The 12,261-nt window shown below is 44.9% G+C and overlaps 1 protein-coding gene across 1 annotated transcript; it reads right to left on the bottom strand.

Annotated features, from left to right (window-relative positions):
• Positions 1 to 7,608: 7,608 nt before the first annotated feature.
• LOC120666723 (protein misato homolog 1-like) lies at positions 7,609 to 11,700 on the bottom strand. The gene is made up of 9 exons (XM_039946638.1): positions 11,427 to 11,700; positions 11,246 to 11,347; positions 11,111 to 11,156; positions 10,863 to 10,941; positions 9,830 to 10,181; positions 9,420 to 9,663; positions 8,828 to 9,070; positions 8,629 to 8,748; positions 7,609 to 8,486 (listed from the first exon to the last, which is right to left on the bottom strand). The coding sequence occupies exons 1-9, from the start codon at positions 11,496 to 11,498 to the stop codon at positions 8,035 to 8,037; spliced, it is 1,710 nt and encodes a 569-aa protein (XP_039802572.1). The 5' UTR covers positions 11,499 to 11,700; the 3' UTR covers positions 7,609 to 8,034.
• Between the last annotated feature and the right edge of the window lie 561 nt (positions 11,701 to 12,261).

Genomic DNA, 12,261 nt, shown 5'->3' with positions numbered 1-12,261 from the left:
TGTATCGGTGTTATGGGGTTAGAATACAGATTATGGGCAGAGAATTTGTGGCAAATCCGATAGTCCTGGAGTCCAGTGGTATTGATATCATTCTTGGAATGGGATGGATGACCAAGTATGATGCTGTCATTCAATGTGCCAAGAGATCAGTGCTCCTCACTAGCCCAGCAGGTGAGAGGTTTGAGTTTGTTGCAACCCCTCCAACATCAGCAGATTGTACGGTGAATCAGATGAAGGCTGCTCTGATAGAGGACATCAGGATAGCATGCGAGTACTCAGATGTGTTCCCCGATGACTTGCCAGGTATGCCACCTGAACGTGACATTGAGTTCATCATAGATCTTTTACCTGGCACTGCACCTATTGCTAAGAGACCATATAGGATGTCCGCTGGTGAACTAGAAGAACTTAAGAAACAATTAAAGGAATTGTTAGATAAGAAATTTATTCGTGCTAGTTCGTCACCTTGGGGAGCCCCAGTGATCTTTGTGGACAAGAAGGATGGTACACAGAGGATGTGTGTGGACTACAGGTCACTAAATGAAGTTACTATCAAGAACAAGTATCCGTTGCCCCGTATAGAAGATTTGTTTGATCAGCTGAGAGGAGCCAAGGTATTCTCCAAAATCGATCTGAGGTCAGGGTTTCACCAGTTGAGGATACGACCGTCGGATTTTCCCAAGACCGCATTCACTACCAGATATGGGTTGTATGAGTATACGGTCATGTCATTCGGGTTGACCAATGCACCAGCTTACTTTATGTACTTGATGAATAATGTGTTTATGGAGTATCTCGACAAGTTTGTAGTGGTGTTCATCGATGATATTTTGGTGTACTCCAAGAATGAGGAAGAACATGAGGAGCACTTGAGGCTTGTTTTGCAGAAGCTCAGGGAGCATCAGTTGTACGCCAAGCTCAGCAAATGTGAATTCTGGTTGAAAGAGGTTTCGTTTCTTGGTCATGTTATCACAGATGGAGGAATTGCAGTTGATCCCAGCAAGGTCAGAGATGTGTTGAAGTGGGAACCACCTCAGACAGTGTCAGAAATCCGGAGTTTCTTAGGACTCGCAGGCTACTACAGAAGATTTATAGAAGGCTTCTCCAAGATAGTGAAACCCCTTACCTCACTATTGGAGAAAGGAAAAGAGTTTGTATGGTCAGATGAGTGCCAAGCCAGTTTTGAAGAATTAAAGAAGCGGCTGACTACAGCTCCAGTGTTGGCTATGCCTGACATTCACAAGAGTTTCGATATATATTGTGATGCATCTCGTCAGGGACTTGGTTGTGTGCTAATGCAAGAGGGACATGTGATTGCTTATGCGTCTCGTCAGTTAAGAAAGCATGAGCAGAACTACCCCACTCATGATTTGGAGTTAGCAGCCGTGGTGCATGCCTTGAAGATATGGAGACACTATTTGTTGGGACATAGATGTCAGATATATACTGATCACAAGAGTCTGAAGTACATATTCACCCAGAATGATCTCAACCTGAGACAGAGAAGATGGTTAGAGCTTATAAAGGATTATGACCTGGAGATACACTACCATCCAGGAAAAGCTAATGTGGTTGCAGATGCTTTGAGCCGCAAGAGCCATGTAAATGCAATGAGAGTCAGCCAGATGCCTCAAGAATTGTGCTGGGAGTTTGAGAAACTCAACCTTGGTTTTGTTGGTCATACTGAGGGAATCACTATAGAAGTCGAGCCGACTCTTGAGCAAGAGATACGGAAGGGTCAGCTTGAGGATGATAAAATCAAGGAGATCAAGGAGCTGATAGAAAAAGGCAAGGCACCTGATTTTACTGAGGATGAACATGGAACCGTGTGGTTCAGAAAGAGGATATGTGTGCCAGAGGTGGATCATCTACGAGAAAAGATTCTAAAGGAAGCCCATGATTCCGCCTACTCGATTCATCCAGGCAGTACCAAAATGTACCAGGACTTGAAAGAAAGATATTGGTGGTATGGCATGAAGCGTGATGTTGCGGCTCACGTGGCCATATGTGATGTGTGTCAGAGAGTCAAGGCAGAACATCAGAGACCAGCCGGTTTGTTGCAACCATTGAAAATACCAGAATGGAAATGGGAAGAAATTGGTATGGATTTTATTGTGGGGTTACCACGTACAAAAGATGGCTATGATTCCATATGGGTTATTGTGGATAGGTTGACAAAGGTAGCTCACTTCATTCCAGTGAAGACTACCTACTCGGGAGCCAAACTGGCAGAGCTATACATATCCAGGATTGTCTGCCTACATGGGGTACCCAAGAAGATTGTGTCAGATAGAGGTACTCAGTTCACATCTCGGTTTTGGCAGAAATTGCATGAGTCTATGGATACAAAGTTGAATTTCAGTTCAGCATATCACCCACAAACGGATGGACAGACAGAAAGAACCAATCAGGTATTAGAGGATATGCTTAGAGCTTGTGCTCTAAAGCACGGAGGTAGTTGGGATAAGAGCTTGCCGTACGCAGAGTTTTCATACAACAACAGTTACCAGGCTAGCTTGAAGATGGCACCATTTGAGGCATTATATGGAAGAAAGTGCAGGACTCCATTATATTGGAGTGAGACAGGGGAAAGCCAGTTGTTCGGCCCAGAGATCATCAAAGAGGTCGAACGACAAGTACAGATTGTTCGAGAAAATCTGAAAGTGGCACAGTCAAGACAGAAGAGCTATGCAGACAAGGGACGTAGAGAGTTGATCTTTGAAGAAGGAGATTTTGTGTATCTCAAAGTGTCACCTATCAGAGGTTTGCGCAGATTCAAAGTCTTGGCCCGGAGGGGTGAAGTAGCTTATGAGCTAGAACTACCGGCCCGATTGTCCGATGTGCACAATGTGTTCCATATATCTCAGTTGAGAAAGTGTTTGAGGGTGCCAGAGGAGAAATTGCCACTGGAGGAATTGAATGTGCAGGATGATCTAACCTATACTGAGTATCCGGTCAAAATCCTAGACACATTAGAGAGGATTACTCGGAGTAAGAGGATACGAATGTGTAAAGTTCAGTGGAGTCATCATGCAGAGGATGAGGCTACTTGGGAAAGAGAAGATGAGTTACAGGCAGAATTCCCCCAGCTCTTTGCTAGCCCAGCCGAATCTCGAGGACGAGATTCCTTTTAAGGGGGTAGGTTTGTAACACCCGTATTTTCAAATTAGGAACCTAAATAAATTTGATTAGGTATATTGTAGGCTCGATAAGGTTTCATCTAATTTATCTTGAATTTAGAGCATATGTCGGGAATCAAATAAAATATTTAGCCATAAAATAAATATAAGGAAAATAGGTGTGTGCATTTCATGCTGGTTTGCATCTTTATTTGCTTGTTGTTCAATTTAAATTCAAATCCTTGGGTTTGAATTTAAATTGAAAGAGTTTGAACCGTTTCAGAAAATGAGAAGGCTTTTCTTTTTCCCCTTCCCTTTTCCAGCCCAAACCGGCCCACTTTCCTTTTCCTTCCCGCGGCCCGGTTTCCTCGCGCCGGCCCGTTCCCCGCCTCCTGGCCCAGTCCAGCCCAGCGCCCTCTCTCCCTCTGTCGCGTGGGGCCCGTCCGTCATCCCCGACCTCGGGGAGGACTCGGACTCTCCCCGAGTCCGGGAGGAGCACGCTGCGCGCGCCGCCCCGACTCGGCGTGGCCCGCACGCCAAGGCCCAGCCCCGTACTATAAAAGCAACGCCCCGCGACCCCTGGAACCCAAAACCCAAAGCCGCAGCCGCTGCTTTCGCCAAACCCTAGCTTCCGCGCCGTCTCCATTGTTGGAGCTTGGAGCTCCAAGTTGCATCGCCGATTCCACCGCTCCCCGTCGACTTCAAGCCCTCCAGGAGATTCGCACCGAGGTAGTGAGGCTCACCGGCCTGTTTTACCCTCTCTTTCGCCCCGCTTCGCCCGGGAACGCTCGCCGTTGCCGCACCTCCGCCATGCGCCGCCGTGAGCTCCGCTCGGCCCGTGATAGCCCGCGCCGCTGCCTTAGATGAGTTTCCCGTGCCGCGCGCATGCTCCCAGTGCCAGCCGCGTTCGAAATCCAAGTCGGACGGCCGTTTTCGGCCCATGCCGGCGATGCGCCGCCGCCCCAGTCTCGTCGCCGGCGCTATGCGCCGCCGCCAGCGCCGCCGCTCAGCCCCGACCCGATTGCGGCCGTCAGATCTAAATCGGACGGTCCAAATTAGATCGGATCCAAGTCAACTAATCAGATACCGGTCAACCATGGTCTTTTTGCACTTAAGCCCCTCTGTTTTTCCATATTAGAATCCGCCGTCCACTGTAGTGAAAAATATTTACAAATCAGCTCCTGTTTTCATGAGTTAGCCCCTGCGTATAAGGTTTAATTATGTTTCAGCCCTTAAATCTTGTTTTAGCCATAACTTTCTCGTTTTAGATCCGTTTTCGATGATCTTTGCGCTCACGCGATCGTTGCATCGAGTAGAATAGTTTAGTAACCTCTTTTTGTACTGTTTATATTGTTTGGTGTACTGTTTCTTATTGTTTGTACTTGTTTGCTTGCATGTGCGTGTTTGGTGCGATAGACGATCAGCAGTTCGAGGAGCAGCATCAAGATCAAGACTTCGGAGGACCGGATCAGCAGCAGTTTGAGGAAGGCAAGTGGACCCTTGATCATGTTTTGACCCATGAAATCACCAAATCTATCACATTTACTTTTATGTTCATGCATGTGTTTATAATATGATGGGAACCGAGTTAAGGACATGCCTAGTATTGTTTACCTTATTCCTTGATCAACTTGGGTTTATTTACATGTTGGGTAGCTATGCTAGTCGCTTTACCTTGGTTATGGGTGGATAATATTACAAATGCTATGTTTATTACTTCATGTTCATGATGGTTTAATATTGTTAATCAAGATCATATGTGTTAATTGGAACATGGAGAACCACCCAAGAAAACAGTACAACCACAATTACTATATGGCTCTGGTCTTGGCTGATTAATTAGAAACTCTAGCTTGTGACAATCTTACCGAAAGGGCAAGAGGGGATGCATTGATGGGGTATAGCTCAGTCCTCTTGAGGCAATTGGTATTGTTTTATGATCCTTTGGCAAGGTATCACCTCATTAGGGCAGTGTTATGACCACTTTGGCTTGAAACCTTAGCGGGTTGTCATAGGTTAGGGAATCTTTGTAAAGGCCTCGTAGCGTCCCTATGCAGTCATACCTAAGGAAGTGTGATATGGTGCTTGGCCCGCACTTGCATGGTTGGGTTTAAAGTTCTTCGGAGCTTTTACGCGAATTGTGGTGAAAGTGTACAACCTCTGCAGAGTTAAAACTAACCGGTTAGCCGTGCTCACGGTCAAGAGCGGCTTGGACCCTCACATGATAATTGAACTTGAAGTTGATCTAAATCGATGCTATTACTTATGGTTTTGTTGTATATCTTCGTATATCCTTATCTTATGGGTTTAATGGTATATACTTATATCTAGTTAATGCTTGCTAATAAAATATGACCAACTAAAATTGCTGAGTGCAGTTAAACCATGTCAGCTATTCCTTGAAATAGCCTTGCATATATTATAGTTGTTTCTCTACCACTTGTTGAGTACCAACCATAAGTGTACTCACCCTTGCATACTTGCTGCTCAGACCGTAATAACAACTGCCCGGAGTTTCCAGAAGACTTCGAGGATTTCTAGGCGTATGTCTCCCAGTCATCTGCCTGTGCTGAAGAAGATTCCGCTGCTACTCTATAGACGTTTAATTATTCGTTTAAGACATTCGGTTTTGTAATAAAGTCTTTAATACTCTCTTTACGTTTGCACTAGTTGTGATATTCACTTTATGTTTAATCATATGTGTGTAAACTGATCCTGGCGCACATATGAGATGCATTCGGTTTGCCTTCATAAACCGGGTGTGACATTCTTAGACTCTAAACCTTGAATGAGGGTCTCAAAATACAAGAAAGAAAACTCTAAAACAAAGAAAAAAAACTAGAAGCCTGAGCTCCAACTTTCTTCTTCGCTCTCATTTCGTCCTTATAAAGTCTTTACGTAGCAGCAAACCATCACATCTCTTATCTTTTTAGAAACTTGATGTTCGGATCGCCTAATACAGCTAAGTAACATAATCATACCAAAATGACCTCCAACACGATGATTCAAGAAGAAAATGACTTCGAAGCCACCGTCGCCGTCTCATCAGACAAGCTAGAAAATTGTTTTCACCGGAAGATCCACTGATAGTTTGGACATGTGAAGGTTCCTGTGATTTGATACGTAATTTCTGTTAATAAAAATGTAATGTTGGCATGAGAATAATACATGAAAAAAATATAGTATTTCTAACAGAATCGATAAAAGATAAGCAAGTTTGCGCACCAGGTGAAAAAGAGGCTACACATTTTCGCTTCTGGGACCGATGAGAATCTGAATCTTCTATTTTGCTTGAAAAGGATATATACTCCCTCCATTAAAAATCACAAACGACGCATGTGTAGATTCAAAATTTTTTGGATGCAACGCAGAGATTCAAATTTTGTCGAGCGTTTTTTTTTAAAAAAATTCGTATCAGCGGACAAGGGTCAGATACTCAGATTAGATCAGACCGCGGGGCTTTCAATTTGATCGGTGACACAGTAGCAAAAAAAAAAGGACCGTCCCCAAGATCTGGATCGCCTGTCGTGTCGTCTTCGCCGTCGCCACTCACTCGCCCCGATCAAAAGCTAATGAGTTATGATAAACATACTATAAATCCATGTCAACCTCTCCTTTAACCAACTACTCTCTCTATGCTGATGGTGTTTGTTTTTGCTGGCCTGTCGCAGTTGGTCGCATCGCACGCGTTTTGGGGCTCATGCCGGCCATGTGAGCCTCGACGCCACCAATCATGCGTGCCAAGTGCCAATCTTTTATAGGGCTCATCATTCACCCAATCGTAGTTTATGGTACGACCAACCCACCATCACTTGGTTGGTGTTCTTGTTGCCTTTCCATGCATGGTTTATGCTGTCCACCTTTATTTGTTCTTCAAAAACTCTTACCATAGAAAAGAAGGGGGAAAAAGGCTGTCTTGGAAATTTCTTATTTGATCACAACTAGGCACTAGGTTTTGTTCCTCGCTAATGGCGGATTGAGGTGATTTTTAGGCTAAGTCGTGTTTATACCGCCAAGATTTTACATGGAAGTCGTTGGGTATATCTTAGATATTTACTGAATCTCTAACAAACTTAGTAAATTCCACATCGCCGCCGCCCTTTTGAGTGGCAAGAGCTTTACACGCCATGCTCATGTTAATGACCAAGGCAAAAATGTTTCCATCGGAAAGGTGAGAGAAACGTTCCACAGAAAGTACAAAAAGGATGGAAAGGGCCAAGAAAAGTGTTCCTCCTTGATCATCGAGACGATGGATGGAACAACAGGGATAGGAAAAGAAAGCGCCGGCTGGGTGGTATCTGGACATGCAAGGTCGTTGTAGCTGCCCTCTTGTTTAGATCAATCTAAACTCAACTGCAAGAACTTGTTTCTGTTTGGATACAGATGATATGAGGATCTGATGCGTGTCTTCTTGCATGGAAAAAGTTTTTTAGATTAGACCACTAGATGCACAGTTCAGACTGACGCTCGTGAAGTTAAAACAAGCAGATAACAAATCAGACTTCAGACTTCTGAATAATTTTGTTCTTCAGTTTCCACAGCTGCGGTTTGCAGGTACAGAACAGATCCAGACCTCTGCATCAAAATTGCAGAATGTTACTACAACAACAGCTGCACGTGGCAGCGCACGTGAGCGTCGCTAAGATTCACGTGCACCACATGCGGAGCGCTGACATGGTGACACGCCCAGACACTCAGATCCCATCTCCGGTTTCCTCAACAGATACACGGTCATATTTCAGAACTACTTGTACCGCTCTGCATCCATTGAACACAGATAAGAGGAATTCATCACAGCAAGACATCTCACCACGGCGACATCACATTAATCAACCCCCCCCCCCCCCCCCAGACCAAAACTGACCCAATCTTTGCACGATGCACTGGCAAAGATGGTTCATCTATGACGGTCCATCTAGTCGGAGTCTGACGATAGGTCCATCTCGGGGTAAAATGGGCGCAGCATCTTTGCCAGGTGCTCGCCCATGTCCTCAACCTCCTCCTTCCCGAAGCCCCAGTCCCGGAGGACCTGGGAGCCCAGCGTGCCCCTGGACATCCCAATCTTCTGAAGACTTACTGATCGCCTCTCGATGAAGGGCACTATGGTGTTGCTCGATCTCAGACATGCAGCCATTGGTATTGAGACGACATCAAGTGAGCCCTTTGGCCTGGTTCCTTCTGGGAGGTCGTTGCTGAGGATTTCGCCATGTTGGCCTATGCTGCTGCTGAAAATCGATGGGAATGGGACTGGGACTGGGAGGGGGCAGGGTGATACTGAGAGATGAGAGAACTTTGGTTTTGTCTCCCTGCGTTCCAAAGCTGAACAGACAAAGTCCTTCACTTGTGATATGGAAGCCCTTTGCCCACCTGTGTTAAAAAATGTAGGTTAACAAGTTTACTGCTACATACAAAAGTTTGCCAAAAGTCTGCTAGCCAAGTAGTATTTTCCAAAACAAAATGTAGCAGAATAACAGAGAATACAAATAAAACTGATTATAAGGAACAAGACCTGAACCCAGAGCTCCATGGAACACCATCGACTCAACAGCATAAGGATCTTCGTCCTCATCACTGATTTCAGGGGTCAGAGAGCGCAAGCTCCTCTGTATGGTCCTTGGACCTTTTCTATCTGGAAAGCAGGAGCATGCAGTCAGCAAACAAAATCAGTTTACACTCAAACTTGAGCAAACAAGAAATTTATTATTTACCTGTCAAAGAAGGGGCAGGCATTGCCACGTCCAGTGCAGTGACCATATTCTGCCTACCTTGATCAGATAATATGTGCACAAGCTCACCAATATCAAGGTTACCAGATGAATGTGCTGAATCTGAGGCTGGGCCGACATGTTGTAGCCTAAATGGAACAGACAGTGAATGTATTGCTGCAGCACAAATGGCACTAGAGTGGAAGTATTTCTCATCCTTTATAGAAAGCAAAGGTGACAAGTAACCTGCAGATGCAAGGTTAAAAGGAAACTGTTAGCTGCACAAATATGACAAGTCTTGAAAATAATACTGTATAAAAAAAGTGATAAAAATAGTAATAGAAATGCTAATAAAGCTGCTTTACAATGGAATGTGAATTGCATTCACCAATAGTAGGTGCACGTGAGTTAATTAACTTAAAGGCTACAACCATTGACTGCTTACTTGGCTCATGAGCAATGAACAAGAAATTAATTATTTAGTAGAATTATAAAAATCTGCAAAGTTAGACATGCTACATGGAAAAGGGATAACAGAAGCACATAATTGAACATGGAAATCTATGTAAAAGATTATAAGCAAATGGAAGCATACTTAGCGAAGGCAGTCCCATCGGTACGATCAGATTGCAAGAGGATGAAAGTTTTGAAAATGACACAGCATCATGCAAAGATCTTATGACGGTTTCACGTTGATTTCTGGGAGACCCATGGGAGACTGGATCCCTCACACAATATAGCAATACAGGAGTATTTGTGTAATCATCAGCAATGCTCTCCAAATATTGTGCAGCTACACTGGAAAAACCTCCTGAATCATCCACAATAAACTGGATACCCTGCAGTAAATCAAGATAAACAATTTAAAAGATCAAGACCTCAAAACAAAGGCAAGATGGGAAGTTCCACGAAATTCACTAACTGCATAAGTGAACATAGCCCACAGTACAAGACTAACTGCAGATAGTGTTTATTGATAGTTTCCTGTTAAAAAAAAGACAGGACCTGAATATGGTCACATTCTTCAACAAAGAACCTGAGCCTCTCATTCAACTCTTCCATTTGAGACCATTCTGAAACCACCTCCCTTGCAGTCCCATAGTTATCGAACTTGTCAAAGTCTGTCCATGATCCATACAACTCACACAAATTCTGAGGGTGATACTGAACTTTCGAATAATCTGTCCAAAATTTGACTCCGTTCTCTAGACTTTCAACCAGATCCTTATCCTCGACACTTTTCTTGGCATTGTTTTGGTCATTGCTAGAGCCTGTGTTCTGTTCTTCTTCAGATAAACTTTGCAGAAACAAGTTCCGCTCATGAGGTTTTGCTACTGATTTCGTTACATTTCCAGACCTGCAACAATTGAGATCAGCTCATCAAAAGATTCAATTATCCTGTCATATCATGCTACAGACTTGTGCTCCCTCATCACACAATAATCAGCATACATCTTATCGCACGAATAGTACAAAGCAACATTTCCAATGATAGGCAATTATAAGCCAAAAGCTGGGTAATGTTCCAGGAAAAAACTAAGCAGATAACAATTTTCAGAGGGCTGAATGAGTGTATGCAGCATTACAAACCCCAGAATGCTTGTACAAAGAGGCTAAGGCTGGTTAATTGTTCCTTCCAGAAGTAATAATTTCCTACAATTATATGAAAAGCTGAATTTGTTTATTTAACAGGAATATAACGAGCTACAGTCTGGCGAGTCATGGCAGCCGCCATACCTGCCGGCCGACAAACACCCCCGCCACCATCATTGGTTTACCAAGTATGATTGGTTAGAATACAGTAGGTGGTAGTTGGTTCGCCATAGGTAAATTTTAATCCTGGCTCCACCACATACACATACAAAGCTTCAATCTACAACTAGTGCAATTTTAGCCCCCATTACACAAGCAACCCCAAGCATACAAAACAAATTGCATATTTATCATTAGCTCATATAAATCCAAACACCATAGACCGATGATGCATGATGGATTTAGTAGTTAGAACATATAGGTTTGAGGATAGAACATCACTTGCCATGTGAAGACGTTAGGCTGATCAGCAGCAGCACTGCTCGAACCCAGAGTACCGGAGGAACTCAAAGAGCCAAGAGACCCTGCAAATGCCATCATCAAGTGATTTACATGACAGGAAACAAAACAGTGTGCATGACGAGAAACAGAGCAATGAGCCGGCTTAAACCCATCAAACTAGTAATATACTAATGTTCGGCATGAGCAGAGTAGCAGACGCAAAGTGAAGGAAGAACACGGTCGGTCAATCACCTCGAGAACCGACCGATACCAGACGGGGGCAGTAGGTGGCCACACCCTGAAGAAATCGAGCGGCGTCAGTAGAGGAAACACGAGAAGCGTAGTGAATACTGACCACCACCGACACAAGCGGGCGGGCGCCTCCACCTGGTGCGTCTCGCCGGCGCGGTACAGGACGTCCATGTCCAGCGCGGCGGTCCTGAACACCGGGTCGGCGCCGGGGTCGTCGGCGAGCCCGAGCAGCTCATCCTGCGGAGCAGAAGGCGGTGAGAGGAAGAGGCTAGGGAATCGCTAGGGGGAGGCACCGCAGGCGAGTCGAATCGATCACCTGGAAGTTCCAGAAGTGGGAGCCGACGAAGTTCGCGAAGCCGCCGACCTGCACCGTCACCACCTCCCTCATCCCTCCCCTCGTGCTCTGGAGGCGGCAGCGGAGAGTTCCGGATGCCCCGGCGTGGGTCGGGATTTAAGGGGTTTACCGTGCCCCCGGCGTCGGCGGCGGCGGCGGCGTGCGGAGTGGGCGGTCGGCGGCGGCGGCGGTTTCGACTGGTGGGAAGGGAACAACCGACAAGGAGGGGGGGTGTGAGGATTGGCCGATCCAACGGCTGCTGTGCTGACCTCAGATCGGACGGCTAGAAAATCACCTAGTAGATGCCTAGGTGGTTTCAAGCAAAGAGGGTCAAAATTAGTCAGACACCTGCGTTCCTTGACTTTGACTTGCAAATAGGCAAACCAGTGCCATAAAAAATAGCATTCTCAACGTGCGAACTTTCAAAGAGTCGTGTTCTTCGCAGCATAATCCAATTAACATATATATAAATATGTGACTGTCTATACTATCAAAATCATAAATATAAGTAGGACATGGTGATCTTTTTAGATAAATAATACACATGATATATATACCTTTATTTATACTTATCACTAAAGCGAGTAAGATTTCCACCTAAATTTTTGGTTTGGTCCGTCTTGTGTCATTGACATGTGGGTCTTAGTCAACCCCATATGCGAGTCAGACTAGCCTTTCGTCATTCGGAATCCTAATTGGAACCTGAACAAATTAATTAGAATCATAATCGGAACCCGAACAAATCAATCGGAATCCCAATTGGATCCCAGACAATCAATGTCTGGCATGATTACATCATGGCCTGCACACGGAGTAC

This window comes from Panicum virgatum, chromosome 3N, assembly GCF_016808335.1.
Source record: "Panicum virgatum strain AP13 chromosome 3N, P.virgatum_v5, whole genome shotgun sequence".
Taxonomy (NCBI): Eukaryota; Viridiplantae; Streptophyta; class Magnoliopsida; order Poales; family Poaceae; genus Panicum; species Panicum virgatum.
Note: the sequence above shows the minus strand (reverse complement) of the source record. Positions and strands in the feature narration are given on the sequence as shown.